Source organism: Notolepis coatsorum (genome assembly GCF_963971535.1).
Source record: "Notolepis coatsorum genome assembly, chromosome: 12".
Taxonomy (NCBI): Eukaryota; Metazoa; Chordata; class Actinopteri; order Aulopiformes; family Paralepididae; genus Notolepis; species Notolepis coatsorum.
Window position 1 is genome coordinate 123,950,316 of NC_140176.1, and position 20,093 is coordinate 123,970,408.

General features: G+C 52.3%; 1 protein-coding gene across 1 annotated transcript in view; it reads left to right on the forward strand.

Moving 5' to 3' along the window:
* Positions 1 to 20,093, forward strand: part of amdhd2 (amidohydrolase domain containing 2) — a 116,177-nt gene that overhangs the window by 55,730 nt on the left and 40,354 nt on the right. Inside the window, exons 6-7 of the mRNA XM_084326340.1 lie at positions 5,710 to 5,922; positions 6,930 to 7,018. Of these exons, the coding sequence (XP_084182466.1) occupies positions 5,710 to 5,922; positions 6,930 to 7,018 (302 nt within the window). The remainder of the gene's footprint in view (positions 1 to 5,709; positions 5,923 to 6,929; positions 7,019 to 20,093) is intronic.

Below are 20,093 nucleotides of genomic sequence, written 5' to 3' on the forward strand. Positions count from 1 at the left end.
TGGAGTACACCACATCCTGCAATCTTAGCGGTGAGACCGCCGCCGCTTCTAAGGAGCACCAAGATACAGCATCTACAGGGTCTAGCCAGCACATCAGAGGTCTCAGTGAAAAGGACCAGAAATAAAGCTTAAAATCAGGGATTGCGAGGCCCCCATCTTGTTTCCTACGTTGAGTAGTAGCTCTTTTGATTCTCTGGCGTTTGTTATTCCAGATAAACTTAGATACCATCGATTGTACCTTGCGCCAGTGGTCTATTGGAGGGGGCAGGGGGAGCATTGAGCTAACAAAATTTATCCTAGGCAGGACGTTCATTTTGATTATGGAAGCTCGGGCTTGTAAGGAGTTAGGAAGGGATGACCATCTGTCTAGATCCTGGCGTATTTTATCATAAGTACCCGTGAAGTTGAACTTAGTAGTTTGACTCAGCGTGGGGAATATCTCTATGCCTAAGTATTTAAAATGTTCCACTATGGGGATATCAGCTGGTAGTCGCACCGCCTTGGCCAGCTCATTGAGAGGTAGGCAGGCTGATTTGTTCCAGTTAATCTTAAAGCCTGACAATTTACCAAAGTCGTTGATTATTCCCAATAATTTTGTGGCCGACCGGGAAGGGTCATCCATAAAAATCAGTAGGTCATCCGCATAGAGAGCAATTTTGTGTGGTGTATTATTGATCATTATGGGGACGATGTCCTCCGATTGCCTAATAAATTGGGCCAATGGTTCGAGGGAAAGCGCGAATAGTCCTGGGCTCAGAGGACAACCCTGTCTAGAAGATCTGGAGACTGGGAAAAGTGTGGAACAGTTTTTGCCTGTCAGTATCATTGCCGACGGCGAGGCATACAGGACTTTCATCATATGAATAAAATTCTTTCCAAGACCCATGACCTCAAGTACCTTCCACAGGTATGACCATTCTAGTCTGTCAAACGCCTTCATGGCATCCAAAGACAGAACTGTGGACGGAGCTGTATTGTCTTTACTGTTATCGACTACATGCAACAGCCTCCTAAGATTATCTGCAGCCAGGCGCCCCGGGATAAAACCAGTTTGATCGCAGTGTACCAATACCGTCATAAATCTCTGCAGGCGGCGGGCCAGCACCTTGGCAAACACTTTTAAATCGGCCCCGAGAAGACTCAAGGGCCTATAGCTACCACAATCATTGGGATCTTTGTCTAACCGTATGTTTTCTTCTTCTGTTGTAATGGAGCTGGAGTCCTGGGTAATGTTTTCTGCTTCTGTTGTAACGGAGCTAGAGTCCTGGGTAAGGTTTTCTTCTTCTGTTGTAACGGAGGAGCGCTGTCGACTTTAGCCATTGATTGCGTCATTTCCTGTATTTGTAAATCTAAGCTTGCCTGTGAATCCTACAGATAGAGGCTGTGTGTTGACATTCCTTACATTAGGGCTAAGAGTTAATCATTCTAATGATTTCATTTAAATCAATCATAATGGTCCTCTTAACCCTTTCACTGCCACACGACAGAAGGTTAACCCTTTCACTGCCACACAACCGACGGCGATGCTCCATCATTAGTTAATTATATTAATATTAATGATGGAGCATCGCCGTCGGTTGTGTGATAGTAAAGGGCTAACCTTCTGTATTGTCACAGTGAAAGGGTTAACCGGCTGTCGTGTGGCAGTGAAAGGGTTAATGGCCAATGGTGGAACGAACCTCCCACCACAGTCGGGACCGATTTCCCCCCCGTCGACTTAAAAACATACACTTCTTCAATCAATATCTGAAATGAAGAACAAAAAGACTAACCTTCGTACTGCAGGGCTGTACGCTGCGATGATATCGTCGCGAATTGCCCCTTTAATTGGCCGTTGCGATTGGTAAATATTATCTGGGGGCGGGCTTGCGAGTAGTGCTTTCAAGCCTTGGATTCGCATTTCACTCCTAAATTATCCAAGGCGTGTGATGACGCGATGACGTCACTCACGCGAGCTGAGCAGTGAGCACTCAGCAGGTATGATCAGCGGGAACAATCGACTGAGCACTCACTCTGATAGACTGGCTGACTGTCTGATTTAGCTATGAAGAAAAGTAAAGTTAGTATTGCTTCATATTTTCGACGCGTTGTTCGACCTCCTATAGTGAGCCGAACTGAACTGAACTCAGACACACGGAGAGAGATGTGGCATCTGCTTCTCCTCCAGCCCTCTCGCACCCGTGGCTGTTGTAAACACTGGGACCTCGGTGAGCCTGCCAGCCGGCTAGCTACTGATAGCTATCAACAAATGCTCCAGTAAGTCTAGTAGTGCATGATAGCTTGCGTTAGCTTACTGTTCAAAACGAAACGTCCCATTAACCTGTTCCACCCCACGGCCACGGTACCGACCCCTTTTTGACATTATTATCATATATTAGTATTTTTATGAGTGCTGCAATAATTTAACGTTTTTAAAATCAAACGTTTTCAAGTATTATTATCACTACTATGTCACAAATACATGTAGAATGTAAAACGTTAGGTTGGCAATAGTTTAGCAATAGGTTAAAAGTGAGTTTATATCATTTTAAGTTTTTATTTTTCACTCGCGTTTTTGACGCTGAAGCGTAAATGGAAATGTTGAACCATGGGAATTGTAGTTTCTTTGCGGCCATTTTGAAGAGCGCATCACCAGCTATCTGCCAGCGTCGGAATTTCTCAAAACTACACTTCCCATGGTCCGCTATGGTCGTTCAAAGTTAGGCATTCTGAATGAATCATATCAATAATTGTTATGATTCGCGATAATAAGCTACAAAAGGTAACGTTTTTGACAAATATTGAAACGCAGTCAGTTTCTCCACACTATTGTAATCATGTAGGAATAATTAGATCTGAAATTAGTTACAAAATGATTACACTGTGGGAGAAATAAAAAAGTACAGTCGATTACATTAAATATCTGTATATGTTATTATACATGCCTGGTGATACTATATCCAAATTGAACTCGGCCATTTGAAAGATACTATATGTATATATATATAAATGTGCGAATTGGCTATAATAAGGTAATGTATAAGCATATATTCTATATTCTATAATAATATTTCAAATTGCATTGGTCCGGATGGGAGAATTCAGTACTGTATATACAAAACCTTCAATTTATCATCTTCCCTTTATTAATTTCCTTAGATCTTTTGTACACATGATCTCAAGAGGGTACTGAATTAGCTCAGTGGCAGTTTTTTAAGTTTGGTCATTATTATCATGGTTTTATTCACTGTCAAAGATGAAAAGAAAAATCATAATTCATATTTTCCTTTGTTTCATCAGAATTTAAGCAAGCCTAGTAATAGACACAATATTTCTGACACTGAGAATACATTCATTGAGGTCCATAGATGTTCCTAGATACCAAGAATATGCAAATAGCCCTTGTAGAAGTGGAGCAATATTCCATTTACCATAGGTATACATTTTATGCAGATTTCACCTGGGGTGGAACAGGTTTTAAACTAAATAGTTCAGATAGCTCCGTCCTGATATCAATGTCTTATAACACTGAGTCGATGCGTATTCGAGCTGAGGGCACGCTGAATATAGTCAATAGGGAGCAGCTGCAGCGCCGGAGAATCCTGGCCGTAGCTGGAGGCTACAGTATAGGGCCCAGCTGCAGCTCCGGAGAATCCTGGCCGTAGCTGGAGGCTACTCAGTACACACAGACAGTGGAGCTGGTTGCATATAGCGAGCATTTAGACTTGTTGCGTGGTGGCGATGTCTCGCAGATAATACAACTACAAGTATGATTATATAATATATATATTTTATTAAAAAAAAATTATATAAAAACAATCGATATAAATAATGGTAAAATTGTTATTTAAAAATTTGCCCCTAAAAAATATTTTTTGCCCCTAAATTTCTCATTTAGGGGCAAGTGTGCCCCTAGTGAAAAAGCTTAGCGTACAGCCCTGTACTGTCTTTTACTGTCGTGCACTTTGCTCCTAAATAATCGTCCTTGTCTATATTACTACCTACTATGCTAATATGCACTCAAGACTGTAGCACTCAAGTTTCAACACTGTTTGTTACCCTTCCTACTGACCTGTCGTACGGAACTTGTAAGTCGCTTTGGATAAAAGCGTTCAGCTAAATGACATGACATGTATTAACACTTTCACTGCCCAAGCTTAATTCCTTTTTACCCCCTTGAATGCCCAGCACCACTTCAATGTTAGCGTTAATATCGCCTAATCTATGTTTTAAATTATGGCTATGTGTCTAATCTGCCCGTCGCTTATCAAAGACTCCTTTTCCAGTCAACATTGTCGTAGCAGATTGTTTTTTTATCGCTTCATTTCCGTTTTCTAGCATTTTGAAAAGCACTCGATTTCACGGAAAAAATAAGACATTCCATGATAATCGGCCTTTACTGGAATATTCTAGAACGTTGTCATTTTTCGGCCTATTTATGAATCGTTTTCAAATAAACGCTAGATTATCGATGTGCGCATGCACGCTCGTGCTGCGAGCTGAAAATCGATTCTCCTAGTTACTGACCGCTCGCACAGCCAAACAGCCATATCACATAATCACATAAAAGCTTATATCTCTGTGAAAACGGATCTGATTATCCTAAGCCTGGTAACATAGATTCCTTACCTGAGATCAGATGGTATCCAAATGGATTATTCCAATTCCTGATCGCCATTCAAAAAAATCAATCATTTTATTGATTCACCGTGTATACTGTAAAAACACATAATCTCCGCTGCTCTGAGGCTCACTAGTGGAGCTGATCGACCCCGGCTGCGTGAGTGAGAAGTAAAATGTGGAGTCAGGGATTTTTTTTCTCATTCATTTTCATTGAGTTCAATCCAAAGGGGTGAATTACCATCTGGGAGACGATAGGGGGCGCTTTTTTCACTGGAGTGGCTAATTTTCCAACGGTAGACCTGGTTGATGAAATATGATTTCAAATCGCTAATAAATAAAAAAACGAGAAAAAACGAATATTCTCGTGATGGGCCTTCAACCCGCGGGGGGTAAACCCGAGAAAACTTGGGTTGGGCAATCAAAGTGTTAAGTGTTGACATTTTGACAAGTAATCTTTTGCCTATAGTATAAATAAAGTGGATTGGATTGGATATAGTGAAAAGGAATGTTGGTTTCCTTTCTTTCTGTCCTTTACACTGCAGTCAGTTGAGAGGTAAAGTGATATTTTACAAAAGGATTATATGTTTTAGATTAGATTAGATTCAAATGTATTGTCATCATACAGCACAAGTACAACGAAAAGATTAAATGATTAATATTGTGCTGTCAGAACAGTATTATGTGTGTAGGTGACGTATTTACCAATTCATCTTTTCAGCACATCTCTTTGTTACAAGTACAAGTGTTACTGTGTTTTTACAGGCTTTCGTTTTTGGGAGAAATTAAGGGTTTGTTTAGAGTGGCTCCATGCTGCCCACTAGTGGGCAGAAAATATGACTGCAGCTTTAAAGAACGCCAATTCGGGATTGCAATGTTTTCATCTGCAAAACTGTTTTGGGATATGTGTGAGTTGAGTCCAAAATAATTCAGCATTGTTTTTTGGTCTCAATCATTCATTCCCTAAGTATCCCCCTCTCTCACTCTCTCCCTTTCTCTCTCTACCCTCCTCTCTTTCTCTCTCTCCCTCTCTCTCTACCCCCCCTCTCTTTCTCTCTCTCCCTCTCTCTCTACCCCCCCCCCCGTCTCTCTCTCTCTCTCTTCCTCAAGGCTTTCATCTGGAAGGCCCGTTCATCAGTCTGCAGAAGAAGGGCGCTCACCCAGAGCAGTATGTACGCACCTTCCAGTCAGGTGGGATGAGCGACGTGCTGGAGGCCTATGGCAGCTTGGACACGGTTGCCATGGTGACACTGGCCCCTGAACTAGCCAATAGCCAGTCGGTGGTGCAGGGGCTGTGCCAGAGGGGCATCACTGTGTCTCTGGGTAGGTTACACGTCTACAGGACACTGACGTGGTTTCTCTACAGGACTCTGTTCTCTATACAGGACACTGACGTGGTTTCTCTACAGGACTCTGTTCTCTACAGGACACTGACGTGGTTTCTCTACAGGACTCTGTTCTCTACAGGACACTGACGTGGTTTCTCTACAGGACTCTGTTCTCTACAGGACACTGACGTGGTTTCTCTACAGGACTGTTCTCTACAGGACACTGACGTGGTTTCTCTACAGGACTCTGTTCTCTACAGGACTCTGTTCTCTACAGGACACTGTTCTCTACAGGACTCTGTTCTCTACAGGACACTGACGTGGTTTCTCTACAGGACTCTGTTCTCTACAGGACACTGACGTGGTTTCTCTACAGGACTCTGTTCTCTACAGGACACTGACATGGTTTCTCTACAGGACTCTGTTCTCTACAGGACACTGACGTGGTTTCTCTACAGGACTCTGTTCCCTACAGGACACTGACGTGGTTTCTCTACAGGACTCTGTTCCCTACAGGACACTGACGTGGTTTCTCTACAGGACTCTGTTCTATACAGGACACTGACATGGTTTCTCTACAGGACTCTGTTCTCTACAGGACACTGCCGTGGTTTCTCTACAGGACACTGCCGTGGTTTCTCTACAGGACACTGTTCTCTACAGGACTCTGTTCTCTACAGGACACTGCCGTGGTTTCTCTACAGGACTCTGTTCTCTACAGGACACTGACATGGTTTCTCTACAGGACTCTGTTCTCTACAGGACACTGACATGGTTTCTCTACAGGACACTGACATGGTTTCTCTACAGGACACTGACGTGGTTTCTCTACAGGACACTGACGTGGTTTCTCTACAGGACACTGACGTGGTTTCTCTACAGGACACTGACGTGGTTTCTCTACAGGACACTGACGTGGTTTCTCTACAGGACACTGACGTGGTTTCTCTACAGGACACTGACGTGGTTTCTCTACAGGACACTGACGTGGTTTCTCTACAGGACACTCGGTGGCCAACCTGTCCCAGGCTGAGGAGGCCGTCCGGCACGGAGCCTCCTTCATCACCCACCTCTTCAACGCCATGCTGCCTGTAAGTAGTCTCAGTGTCCTCAGTGTCCCCTCCTCAGTGTCCTCAGTGTCCTCAGTGTCCTCAGTGTCCTCAGTGTCCCCTCCTCAGTGTCCTCAGTGTCCTCAGTGTCCCCTCCTCAGTGTCCTCAGTGTCCCCTCCTCAGTGTCCTCAGTGTCCTCAGTGTCCCCTCCTCAGTGTCCTCAGTGTCCCCTCCTCAGTGTCCTCAGTGTCCTCAGTGTCCCCTCCTCAGTGTCCTCAGTGTCCTCAGTGTCCCCTCCTCAGTGTCCCCTCCTCAGTGTCCTCAGTGTCCTCAGTGTCCCCTCCTCAGTGTCCCCTCCTCAGTGTCCTCAGTGTCCCCTCCTCAGTGTCCTCAGTGTCCCCTCCTCAGTGTCCTCAGTGTCCTCAGTGTCCTCAGTGTCCCCTCCTCAGTGTCCTCAGTGTCCCCTCCTCAGTGTCCCCTCCTCAGTGTCCTCAGTGTCCCCTCCTCAGTGTCCTCAGTGTCCCCTCCTCAGTGTCCCCTCCTCAGTGTCCCCTCCTCAGTGTCCTCAGTGTCCCCTCCTCAGTGTCCCCTCCTCAGTGTCCTCAGTGTCCCCTCCTCAGTGTCCTCAGTGTCCTCAGTGTCCTCAGTGTCCCCTCCTCAGTGTCCTCAGTGTCCTCAGTGTCCTCAGTGTCCCCTCCTCAGTGTCCTCAGTGTCCCCTCCTCAGTGTCCTCAGTGTCCTCAGTGTCCCCTCCTCAGTGTCCCCTCCTCAGTGTCCCCTCCTCAGTGTCCTCAGTGTCCCCTCCTCAGTGTCCTCAGTGTCCCCTCCTCAGTGTCCTCAGTGTCCTCAGTGTCCTCAGTGTCCCCTCCTCAGTGTCCTCAGTGTCCCCTCCTCAGTGTCCTCAGTGTCCTCAGTGTCCCCTCCTCAGTGTCCTCAGTGTCCCCTCCTCAGTGTCCTCAGTGTCCTCAGTGTCCTCAGTGTCCCCTCCTCAGTGTCCTCAGTGTCCTCAGTGTCCCCTCCTCAGTGTCCTCAGTGTCCTCAGTGTCCTCAGTGTCCTCAGTGTCCTCAGTGTCCTCAGTGTCCCCTCCTCAGTGTCCCCTCCTCAGTGTCCTCAGTGTCCCCTCCTCTGTGTCCTCAGTGTCCCCTCCTCAGTGTCCTCAGTGTCCCCTCCTCTGTGTCCTCAGTGTCCTCAGTGTCCTCAGTGTCCCCTCCTCAGTGTCCTCAGTGTCCTCAGTGTCCCCTCCTCAGTGTCCTCAGTGTCCCCTCCTCAGTGTCCTCAGTGTCCTCAGTGTCCCCTCCTCAGTGTCCTCAGTGTCCTCAGTGTCCCCTCCTCAGTGTCCCCTCCTCAGTGTCCCCTCCTCAGTGTCCTCAGTGTCCTCAGTGTCCTCAGTGTCCTCAGTGTCCCCTCCTCAGTGTCCTCAGTGTCCTCAGTGTCCTCAGTGTCCCCTCCTCAGTGTCCTCAGTGTCCTCAGTGTCCTCAGTGTCCTCAGTGTCCCCTCCTCAGTGTCCTCAGTGTCCCCTCCTCAGTGTCCTCAGTGTCCCCTCCTCTGTGTCCTCAGTGTCCCCTCCTCAGTGTCCTCAGTGTCCCCTCCTCAGTGTCCTCAGTGTCCCCTCCTCAGTGTCCTCAGTGTCCCCTCCTCAGTGTCCTCAGTGTCCCCTCCTCAGTGTCCCCTCCTCTGTGTCCTCAGTGTCCCCTCCTCAGTGTCCTCAGTGTCCTCAGTGTCCTCAGTGTCCCCTCCTCTGTGTCCTCAGTGTCCTCAGTGTCCTCAGTGTCCTCAGTGTCCTCAGTGTCCCCTCCTCTGTGTCCTCAGTGTCCTCAGTGTCCTCAGTGTCCTCTGTGTCCCCTCCTCAGTGTCCTCAGTGTCCTCAGTGTCCCCTCCTCAGTGTCCTCAGTGTCCTCAGTGTCCTCAGTGTCCTCAGTGTCCTCAGTGTCCTCAGTGTCCTCAGTGTCCTCAGTGTCCCCTCCTCAGTGTCCTCAGTGTCCCCTCCTCAGTGTCCTCAGTGTCCTCAGTGTCCTCAGTGTCCTCTGTGTCCTCAGTGTCCCCTCCTCAGTGTCCTCAGTGTCCTCAGTGTCCCCTCCTCAGTGTCCTCAGTGTCCTCAGTGTCCCCTCCTCAGTGTCCTCAGTGTCCTCAGTGTCCTCAGTGTCCTCAGTGTCCTCAGTGTCCTCAGTGTCCTCTGTGTCCTCAGTGTCCTCAGTGTCCTCAGTGTCCTCAGTGTCCTCAGTGTCCTCTGTGTCCTCAGTGTCCCCTCCTCAGTGTCCCCTCCTCAGTGTCCTCAGTGTCCTCAGTGTCCTCAGTGTCCCCTCCTCAGTGTCCTCAGTGTCCCCTCCTCAGTGTCCCCTCCTCAGTGTCCTCAGTGTCCCCTCCTCAGTGTCCTCAGTGTCCTCAGTGTCCTCAGTGTCCTCAGTGTCCCCTCCTCAGTGTCCTCAGTGTCCTCAGTGTCCTCAGTGTCCCCTCCTCAGTGTCCTCTGTGTCCTCTGTGTCCTCAGTGTCCTCAGTGTCCTCAGTGTCCTCTGTGTCCTCTGTGTCCTCAGTGTCCTCAGTGTCCTCTGTGTCCTCAGTGTCCTCAGTGTCCCCTCCTCAGTGTCCTCAGTGTCCTCAGTGTCCTCTGTGTCCTCAGTGTCCTCAGTGTCCTCAGTGTCCCCTCCTCAGTGTCCTCAGTGTCCTCAGTGTCCTCTGTGTCCTCTGTGTCCTCAGTGTCCTCTGTGTCCTCAGTGTCCCCTCCTCAGTGTCCCCTCCTCAGTGTCCTCAGTGTCCCCTCCTCAGTGTCCTCAGTGTCCTCAGTGTCCTCAGTGTCCTCAGTGTCCTCAGTGTCCTCAGTGTCCCCTCCTCTGTGTCCTCAGTGTCCCCTCCTCAGTGTCCTCAGTGTCCTCTGTGTCCTCAGTGTCCTCTGTGTCCCCTCCTCAGTGTCCTCAGTGTCCTCAGTGTCCTCAGTGTCCTCAGTGTCCTCAGTGTCCCCTCCTCAGTGTCCTCAGTGTCCCCTCCTCAGTGTCCTCAGTGTCCCCTCCTCAGTGTCCTCAGTGTCCTCAGTGTCCCCTCCTCAGTGTCCCCTCCTCAGTGTCCTCAGTGTCCTCAGTGTCCCCTCCTCAGTGTCCTCAGTGTCCTCAGTGTCCTCAGTGTCCTCTGTGTCCTCTGTGTCCTCAGTGTCCTCAGTGTCCTCAGTGTCCCCTCATCAGTGTCCTCAGTGTCCTCAGTGTCCTCAGTGTCCTCAGTGTCCCCTCCTCAGTGTCCTCAGTGTCCTCAGTGTCCTCAGTGTCCTCAGTGTCCCCTCCTCAGTGTCCCCTCCTCAGTGTCCTCAGTGTCCCCTCCTCAGTGTCCTCAGTGTCCCCTCCTCAGTGTCCTCTGTGTCCTCAGTGTCCCCTCCTCAGTGTCCTCAGTGTCCCCTCCTCAGTGTCCCCTCCTCAGTGTCCTCAGTGTCCTCAGTGTCCTCAGTGTCCCCTCCTCAGTGTCCCCTCCTCAGTGTCCTCAGTGTCCTCAGTGTCCTCAGTGTCCTCAGTGTCCCCTCCTCAGTGTCCTCAGTGTCCTCAGTGTCCTCAGTGTCCCCTCCTCTGTGTCCTCAGTGTCCCCTCCTCAGTGTCCCCTCCTCAGTGTCCTCAGTGTCCTCAGTGTCCCCTCCTCAGTGTCCTCAGTGTCCTCAGTGTCCCCTCCTCAGTGTCCTCAGTGTCCTCAGTGTCCTCAGTGTCCTCAGTGTCCTCAGTGTCCTCAGTGTCCCCTCCTCAGTGTCCTCAGTGTCCTCAGTGTCCTCTGTGTCATCAGTGTCCCCTCCTCAGTGTCCTCAGTGTCCTCAGTGTCCTCAGTGTCCTCAGTGTCCCCTCCTCAGTGTCCTCAGTGTCCTCAGTGTCCCCTCCTCTGTGTCCTCAGTGTCCCCTCCTCAGTGTCCTCAGTGTCCTCAGTGTCCTCAGTGTCCCCTCCTCAGTGTCCTCAGTGTCCTCTGTGTCCTCAGTGTCCCCTCCTCAGTGTCCTCAGTGTCCCCTCCTCAGTGTCCTCAGTGTCCTCTGTGTCCTCAGTGTCCTCAGTGTCCCCTCCTCAGTGTCCTCAGTGTCCTCAGTGTCCTCAGTGTCCTCAGTGTCCCCTCCTCAGTGTCCTCAGTGTCCTCAGTGTCCTCAGTGTCCCCTCCTCAGTGTCCTCAGTGTCCTCAGTGTCCTCAGTGTCCTCAGTGTCCTCAGTGTCCCCTCCTCAGTGTCCTCAGTGTCCTCAGTGTCCTCAGTGTCCTCAGTGTCCCCTCATCAGTGTCCTCTGTGTCCTCAGTGTCCCCTCCTCAGTGTCCTCTGTGTCCTCAGTGTCCCCTCCTCAGTGTCCTCAGTGTCCTCTGTGTCCTCAGTGTCCTCTGTGTCCCCTCCTCAGTGTCCTCAGTGTCCTCAGTGTCCTCAGTGTCCTCAGTGTCCTCAGTGTCCCCTCCTCAGTGTCCTCAGTGTCCCCTCCTCAGTGTCCTCAGTGTCCCCTCCTCAGTGTCCTCAGTGTCCTCAGTGTCCCCTCCTCAGTGTCCCCTCCTCAGTGTCCTCAGTGTCCCCTCCTCAGTGTCCTCAGTGTCCTCAGTGTCCCCTCCTCAGTGTCCTCAGTGTCCTCAGTGTCCTCAGTGTCCCCTCCTCAGTGTCCTCAGTGTCCTCAGTGTCCTCAGTGTCCTCTGTGTCCTCTGTGTCCTCAGTGTCCTCAGTGTCCTCAGTGTCCCCTCCTCAGTGTCCTCTGTGTCCTCAGTGTCCTCAGTGTCCTCAGTGTCCCCTCCTCAGTGTCCCCTCCTCAGTGTCCTCAGTGTCCCCTCCTCAGTGTCCTCAGTGTCCCCTCCTCAGTGTCCTCTGTGTCCTCAGTGTCCCCTCCTCAGTGTCCTCAGTGTCCCCTCCTCAGTGTCCCCTCCTCAGTGTCCTCAGTGTCCTCAGTGTCCTCAGTGTCCCCTCCTCAGTGTCCCCTCCTCAGTGTCCTCAGTGTCCTCAGTGTCCTCAGTGTCCTCAGTGTCCTCAGTGTCCCCTCCTCAGTGTCCTCAGTGTCCCCTCCTCTGTGTCCTCAGTGTCCCCTCCTCAGTGTCCTCAGTGTCCTCAGTGTCCTCAGTGTCCCCTCCTCAGTGTCCTCAGTGTCCCCTCCTCAGTGTCCTCAGTGTCCTCAGTGTCCTCAGTGTCCTCAGTGTCCTCAGTGTCCTCAGTGTCCCCTCCTCAGTGTCCTCAGTGTCCTCAGTGTCCTCAGTGTCCTCAGTGTCCTCAGTGTCCCCTCCTCAGTGTCCTCAGTGTCCTCAGTGTCCTCAGTGTCCCCTCCTCAGTGTCCTCAGTGTCCTCAGTGTCCTCAGTGTCCTCAGTGTCCCCTCCTCAGTGTCCTCAGTGTCCTCAGTGTCCTCAGTGTCCTCAGTGTCCCCTCATCAGTGTCCTCTGTGTCCTCAGTGTCCCCTCCTCAGTGTCCTCAGTGTCCTCAGTGTCCTCAGTGTCCTCAGTGTCCTCAGTGTCCCCTCCTCAGTGTCCTCAGTGTCCTCAGTGTCCCCTCCTCTGTGTCCTCAGTGTCCCCTCCTCAGTGTCCCCTCCTCAGTGTCCTCAGTGTCCTCAGTGTCCTCAGTGTCCCCTCCTCAGTGTCCTCAGTGTCCTCAGTGTCCCCTCCTCAGTGTCCTCAGTGTCCCCTCCTCAGTGTCCCCTCCTCAGTGTCCTCAGTGTCCTCAGTGTCCCCTCCTCAGTGTCCTCAGTGTCCCCTCCTCAGTGTCCTCAGTGTCCTCAGTGTCCTCAGTGTCCTCAGTGTCCCCTCCTCAGTGTCCTCTGTGTCCTCAGTGTCCTCAGTGTCCTCAGTGTCCTCAGTGTCCTCAGTGTCCCCTCCTCTGTGTCCTCAGTGTCCTCAGTGTCCTCAGTGTCCTCAGTGTCCTCAGTGTCCCCTCCTCAGTGTCCTCAGTGTCCTCAGTGTCCTCAGTGTCCCCTCCTCAGTGTCCTCAGTGTCCTCAGTGTCCCCTCCTCAGTGTCCTCAGTGTCCTCAGTGTCCCCTCCTCAGTGTCCTCAGTGTCCCCTCCTCAGTGTCCTCAGTGTCCTCAGTGTCCTCTCCTCAGTGTCCTCTCCTCAGTGTCCCCTCCTCAGTGTCCTCAGTGTCCTCAGTGTCCTCAGTGTCCTCAGTGTCCTCAGTGTCCCCTCCTCAGTGTCCCCTCCTCAGTGTCCTCAGTGTCCCCTCCTCAGTGTCCTCAGTGTCCCCTCCTCAGTGTCCTCTGTGTCCTCAGTGTCCTCAGTGTCCTCAGTGTCCTCAGTGTCCTCAGTGTCCTCAGTGTCCTCAGTGTCCTCAGTGTCCTCTGTGTCCTCAGTGTCCCCTCCTCAGTGTCCTCTGTGTCCTCAGTGTCCTCAGTGTCCCCTCCTCAGTGTCCCCTCCTCAGTGTCCTCAGTGTCCTCTGTGTCCTCAGTGTCCTCTGTGTCCTCAGTGTCCTCAGTGTCCCCTCCTCAGTGTCCTCAGTGTCCTCTGTGTCCTCAGTGTCCTCAGTGTCCTCTGTGTCCTCAGTGTCCCCTCCTCAGTGTCCCCTCCTCAGTGTCCTCAGTGTCCTCAGTGTCCTCAGTGTCCCCTCCTCAGTGTCCTCAGTGTCCTCAGTGTCCTCAGTGTCCTCAGTGTCCCCTCCTCAGTGTCCTCAGTGTCCTCAGTGTCCTCAGTGTCCTCAGTGTCCCCTCCTCTGTGTCCTCAGTGTCCCCTCCTCAGTGTCCTCAGTGTCCTCTGTGTCCTCAGTGTCCTCTGTGTCCCCTCCTCAGTGTCCTCAGTGTCCTCAGTGTCCTCAGTGTCCTCAGTGTCCCCTCCTCAGTGTCCTCAGTGTCCCCTCCTCAGTGTCCTCAGTGTCCTCAGTGTCCCCTCCTCAGTGTCCCCTCCTCAGTGTCCTCAGTGTCCCCTCCTCAGTGTCCTCAGTGTCCTCAGTGTCCCCTCATCAGTGTCCTCAGTGTCCTCAGTGTCCTCTGTGTCCTCAGTGTCCTCAGTGTCCTCAGTGTCCTCAGTGTCCCCTCCTCAGTGTCCTCTGTGTCCTCTGTGTCCTCAGTGTCCTCAGTGTCCTCAGTGTCCTCTGTGTCCTCTGTGTCCTCAGTGTCCTCAGTGTCCTCTGTGTCCTCAGTGTCCTCAGTGTCCCCTCCTCAGTGTCCTCAGTGTCCTCTGTGTCCTCAGTGTCCTCAGTGTCCTCAGTGTCCCCTCCTCAGTGTCCTCAGTGTCCTCAGTGTCCTCTGTGTCCTCTGTGTCCTCAGTGTCCTCTGTGTCCTCAGTGTCCCCTCCTCAGTGTCCCCTCCTCAGTGTCCTCAGTGTCCCCTCCTCAGTGTCCTCAGTGTCCTCAGTGTCCTCAGTGTCCTCAGTGTCCTCAGTGTCCTCAGTGTCCCCTCCTCTGTGTCCTCAGTGTCCCCTCCTCAGTGTCCTCAGTGTCCTCTGTGTCCTCAGTGTCCTCTGTGTCCCCTCCTCAGTGTCCTCAGTGTCCTCAGTGTCCTCAGTGTCCTCAGTGTCCTCAGTGTCCTCAGTGTCCCCTCATCAGTGTCCTCAGTGTCCTCAGTGTCCTCAGTGTCCTCAGTGTCCCCTCCTCAGTGTCCTCAGTGTCCTCAGTGTCCTCAGTGTCCTCAGTGTCCCCTCCTCAGTGTCTCCTCCTCTGTGTCCTCAGTGTCCTCAGTGTCCTCAGTGTCCCCTCCTCAGTGTCCCCTCCTCAGTGTCCTCAGTGTCCCCTCCTCAGTGTCCTCAGTGTCCCCTCCTCAGTGTCCTCTGTGTCCTCAGTGTCCCCTCCTCAGTGTCCTCAGTGTCCCCTCCTCAGTGTCCCCTCCTCAGTGTCCTCAGTGTCCTCAGTGTCCTCAGTGTCCCCTCCTCAGTGTCCCCTCCTCAGTGTCCTCAGTGTCCTCAGTGTCCTCAGTGTCCTCAGTGTCCCCTCCTCAGTGTCCTCAGTGTCCCCTCCTCTGTGTCCTCAGTGTCCCCTCCTCAGTGTCCCCTCCTCAGTGTCCTCAGTGTCCTCAGTGTCCCCTCCTCAGTGTCCTCAGTGTCCTCAGTGTCCTCAGTGTCCTCAGTGTCCCCTCCTCAGTGTCCTCAGTGTCCTCAGTGTCCTCAGTGTCCTCAGTGTCCTCAGTGTCCTCAGTGTCCCCTCCTCAGTGTCCTCAGTGTCCTCAGTGTCCCCTCCTCAGTGTCCTCAGTGTCCTCAGTGTCCTCAGTGTCCTCAGTGTCCTCAGTGTCCTCAGTGTCCCCTCCTCAGTGTCCTCAGTGTCCTCAGTGTCCTCAGTGTCCTCAGTGTCCTCAGTGTCCCCTCCTCAGTGTCCTCAGTGTCCTCAGTGTCCCCTCCTCAGTGTCCTCTGTGTCCTCAGTGTCCTCAGTGTCCTCAGTGTCCTCAGTGTCCTCAGTGTCCTCAGTGTCCCCTCCTCAGTGTCCTCAGTGTCCTCAGTGTCCCCTCCTCAGTGTCCTCTGTGTCCTCAGTGTCCCCTCCTCAGTGTCCTCAGTGTCCTCAGTGTCCTCAGTGTCCTCAGTGTCCCCTCCTCAGTGTCCTCAGTGTCCTCAGTGTCCCCTCCTCTGTGTCCTCAGTGTCCCCTCCTCAGTGTCCCCTCCTCAGTGTCCTCAGTGTCCTCAGTGTCCTCAGTGTCCCCTCCTCAGTGTCCTCAGTGTCCTCAGTGTCCCCTCCTCAGTGTCCTCAGTGTCCCCTCCTCAGTGTCCTCAGTGTCCTCAGTGTCCTCAGTGTCCTCAGTGTCCCCTCCTCAGTGTCCTCAGTGTCCTCAGTGTCCTCAGTGTCCTCAGTGTCCTCAGTGTCCCCTCCTCAGTGTCCTCAGTGTCCTCAGTGTCCCCTCCTCAGTGTCCTCAGTGTCCTCAGTGTCCCCTCCTCAGTGTCCTCAGTGTCCCCTCCTCAGTGTCCTCAGTGTCCTCAGTGTCCTCAGTGTCCTCAGTGTCCCCTCCTCAGTGTCCTCAGTGTCCTCAGTGTCCTCAGTGTCCTCAGTGTCCTCAGTGTCCTCAGTGTCCTCAGTGTCCTCTCCTCAGTGTCCTCAGTGTCCTCAGTGTCCTCAGTGTCCCCTCCTCAGTGTCCTCAGTGTCCCCTCCTCAGTTTCCTCAGTGTCCTCAGTGTCCCCTCCTCAGTGTCCTCAGTGTCCTCTGTGTCCCCTCAGTGTCCTCAGTGTCCTCTCCTCAGTGTCCTCAGTGTCCCCTCCTCAGTGTCCTCAGTGTCCTCAGTGTCCTCAGTGTCCCCTCAGTGTCCTCAGTGTCCTCAGTGTCCTCAGTGTCCTCAGTGTCCCCTCCTCAGTGTCCTCAGTGTCCTCAGTGTCCTCTCCTCAGTGTCCTCTGTGTCCTCAGTGTCCCCTCCTCAGTGTCCTCAGTGTCCCCTCCTCAGTGTCCTCAGTGTCCTCAGTGTCCTCAGTGTCCCCTCCTCAGTGTCCTCAGTGTCCTCAGTGTCCTCAGTGTCCCCTCCTCTGTGTCCTCAGTGTCCTCTGTGTCCTCAGTGTCCCCTCCTCTGTGTCCTCAGTGTCCTCAGTGTCCTCAGTGTCCTCAGTGTCCCCTCCTCTGTGTCCTCAGTGTCCTCTGTGTCCTCAGTGTCCCCTCCTCAGTGTCCTCAGTGTCCTCAGTGTCCTCAGTGTCCTCAGTGTCCCCTCCTCAGTGTCCTCAGTGTCCTCAGTGTCCTCAGTGTCCTCAGTGTCCCCTCCTCTGTGTCCTCAGTGTCCTCTGTGTCCTCAGTGTCCCCTCCTCAGTGTCCTCAGTGTCCTCAGTGTCCTCAGTGTCCCCTCCTCTGTGTCCTCAGTGTCCTCTGTGTCCTCAGTGTCCTCAGTGTCCTCAGTGTCCCCTCCTCAGTGTCCTCAGTGTCCTCAGTGTCCCCTCCTCAGTGTCCTCAGTGTCCCCTCCTCAGTGTCCCCTCCTCAGTGTCCTCTGTGTCCTCAGTGTCCCCTCCTCAGTGTCCTCAGTGTCCTCAGTGTCCTCAGTGTCCTCAGTGTCCCCTCCTCTGTGTCCTCAGTGTCCTCAGTGTCCTCAGTGTCCTCAGTGTCCCCTCCTCAGTGTCCTCAGTGTCCTCAGTGTCCTCAGTGTCCCCTCCTCAGTGTCCTCAGTGTCCCCTCCTCAGTGTCCTCAGTGTCCCCTCCTCAGTGTCCTCAGTGTCCCCTCCTCAGTGTCCTCAGTGTCCTCAGTGTCCTCAGTGTCCTCAGTGTCCCCTCCTCAGTGTCCTCAGTGTCCTCAGTGTCCTCAGTGTCCTCAGTGTCCCCTCCTCAGTGTCCCCTCCTCAGTGTCCTCAGTGTCCCCTCCTCAGTGTCCTCAGTGTCCCCTCCTCAGTGTCCTCAGTGTCCTCTCCTCAGTGTCCTCAGTGTCCCCTCCTCAGTGTCCTCAGTGTCCTCAGTGTCCTCAGTGTCCTCAGTGTCCTCAGTGTCCCCTCCTCAGTGTCCCCTCCTCAGTGTCCTCAGTGTCCCCTCCTCAGTGTCCTCAGTGTCCTCAGTGTCCTCAGTGTCCTCAGTGTCCCCTCCTCAGTGTCCTCAGTGTCCTCAGTGTCCTCAGTGTCCCCTCCTCAGTGTCCTCAGTGTCCTCTGTGTCCTCAGTGTCCCCTCCTCAGTGTCCTCAGTGTCCTCAGTGTCCCCTCCTCAGTGTCCCCTCCTCAGTGTCCTCAGTGTCCTCAGTGTCCTCAGTGTCCCCTCCTCAGTGTCCTCAGTGTCCTCAGTGTCCTCTCCTCAGTGTCCTCTGTGTCCTCAGTGTCCCCTCCTCAGTGTCCTCAGTGTCCTCAGTGTCCCCTCCTCAGTGTCCCCTCCTCAGTGTCCCCTCCTCAGTGTCCTCAGTGTCCCCTCCTCTGTGTCCTCAGTGTCCTCAGTGTCCTCAGTGTCCTCAGTGTCCCCTCCTCAGTGTCCTCAGTGTCCTCAGTGTCCTCAGTGTCCTCAGTGTCCTCAGTGTCCCCTCCTCTGTGTCCTCAGTGTCCCCTCCTCAGTGTCCTCAGTGTCCTCAGTGTCCTCAGTGTCCTCAGTGTCCTCAGTGTCCTCAGTGTCCCCTCCTCTGTGTCCTCAGTGTCCTCTGTGTCCTCAGTGTCCTCAGTGTCCTCAGTGTCCCCTCCTCAGTGTCCTCAGTGTCCTCAGTGTCCTCAGTGTCCCCTCCTCAGTGTCCTCAGTGTCCCCTCCTCAGTGTCCTCAGTGTCCTCAGTGTCCTCAGTGTCCCCTCCTCAGTGTCCTCAGTGTCCCCTCCTCAGTGTCCTCTGTGTCCTCAGTGTCCCCTCCTCAGTGTCCTCAGTGTCCTCAGTGTCCCCTCCTCAGTGTCCTCAGTGTCCTCAGTGTCCCCTCCTCAGTGTCCTCAGTGTCCTCAGTGTCCCCTCCTCAGTGTCCCCTCCTCAGTGTCCTCAGTGTCCCCAGTGTCCTCAGTGTCCTCAGTGTCCCCTCCTCAGTGTCCCCTCAGTGTCCTCAGTGTCCTCAGTGTCCCCTCCTCAGTGTCCCCTCCTCTGTGTCCTCAGTGTCCTCAGTGTCCTCAGTGTCCTCAGTGTCCCCTCCTCAGTGTCCTCAGTGTCCCCTCCTCAGTGTCCTCAGTGTCCCCTCCTCAGTGTCCTCAGTGTCCTCAGTGTCCTCAGTGTCCCCTCCTCAGTGTCCCCTCCTCAGTGTCCTCAGTGTCCTCAGTGTCCTCAGTGTCCTCAGTGTCCCCTCCTCAGTGTCCTCAGTGTCCCCTCCTCAGTGTCCTCAGTGTCCCCTCCTCAGTGTCCTCAGTGTCCCCTCCTCAGTGTCCTCAGTGTCCCCTCCTCAGTGTCCCCTCCTCAGTGTCCTCAGTGTCCTCAGTGTCCCCTCCTCAGTGTCCTCTGTGTCCTCAGTGTCCCCTCCTCAGTGTCCTCAGTGTCCCCTCCTCAGTGTCCCCTCCTCAGTGTCCCCTCCTCTGTGTCCTCAGTGTCCCCTCCTCAGTGTCCTCAGTGTCCCCTCCTCTGTGTCCTCAGTGTCCCCTCCTCAGTTTCCTCAGTGTCCCCTCCTCAGTGTCCTCAGTGTCCCCTCCTCAGTGTCCTCAGTGTCCCCTCCTCTGTGTCCTCAGTGTCCCCTCCTCTGTGTCCCCTCCTCAGTGTCCTCAGTGTCCTCAGTGTCCCCTCAGTCCTGTTCTTGAACTACCACTACAGAAGGTTAACCCTTTCACTATCACACTACATAAGGTTAACCCTTTCACTACCACACTACAGAAGGTTAAGCCTTTCACTACCACACTACATAAGGTTAACCCTTTCACTATCACACTACACAAGGTTAACCTTTCACTACCACACTACATAAGGTTAACCCTTTCACTAACACACTACAGAAGGTTAACTCTTTCACTAACACACTACAGAAGGTTAACCCTTTCACTACCACACTACAGAAGGTTAAGCCTTTCACTAACACACTACATAAGGTTAACCCTTTCACTACCACACTACAGAAGGTTAACCCTTTCACTATCACACTACACAAGGTTAACCTTTCACTACCACACTACATAAGGTGAACCCTTTCACTAACACACTACAGAAGGTTAACTCTTTCACTAACACACTACAGAAGGTTAACCCTTTCACTACCACACTACAGAAGGTTAACCCTTTCACTAACACACTACAGAAGGTTAACCCTTTCACTATCACACTACAGAAGGTTAACCCTTTCACTAACACACTACAGAAGGTTAACCCTTTCACTATCACACTACACAAGGTTAACCCTTTCACTACCACACTACATAAGGTTAACCCGTTCACTACCACACTACAGAAGGTTAACTCTTTCACTACCACACTACAGAAGGTTAACCTTTCACTACCACACTACAGAAGGTTAACCCTTTCACTGCCACACTACAGAAGGTTAACCTTTCACTACCACACTACAGAAGGCTAACCCTTTCACTACCACACTACAGAAGGTTAACCTTTCACTACCACACTACAGACGGTTAACCTTTCACTACCACACTACAGAAGGTTAACCTTTCACTACCACACTACAGAAGGTTAACCCTTTCACTACCACACTACAGAAGATTAACCCTTTCACTACCACACTACAGAAGGTTAACCCTTTCACTACCACACACTACAGAAGGTTAACATTTTACTCTACATAGAAATGTTATCTATATTTAATGGCTATTAACCTCTTAACAGGTAGGCAGAAAAGTGGCCTTGAACTTGAGGACTGCATACTTTTTTGCAAAGCTTAGCTTTATACTTATAGCACATGAGCCTGGTCTCTTTTGAAAGATAACATTCTGAAGTTACTAA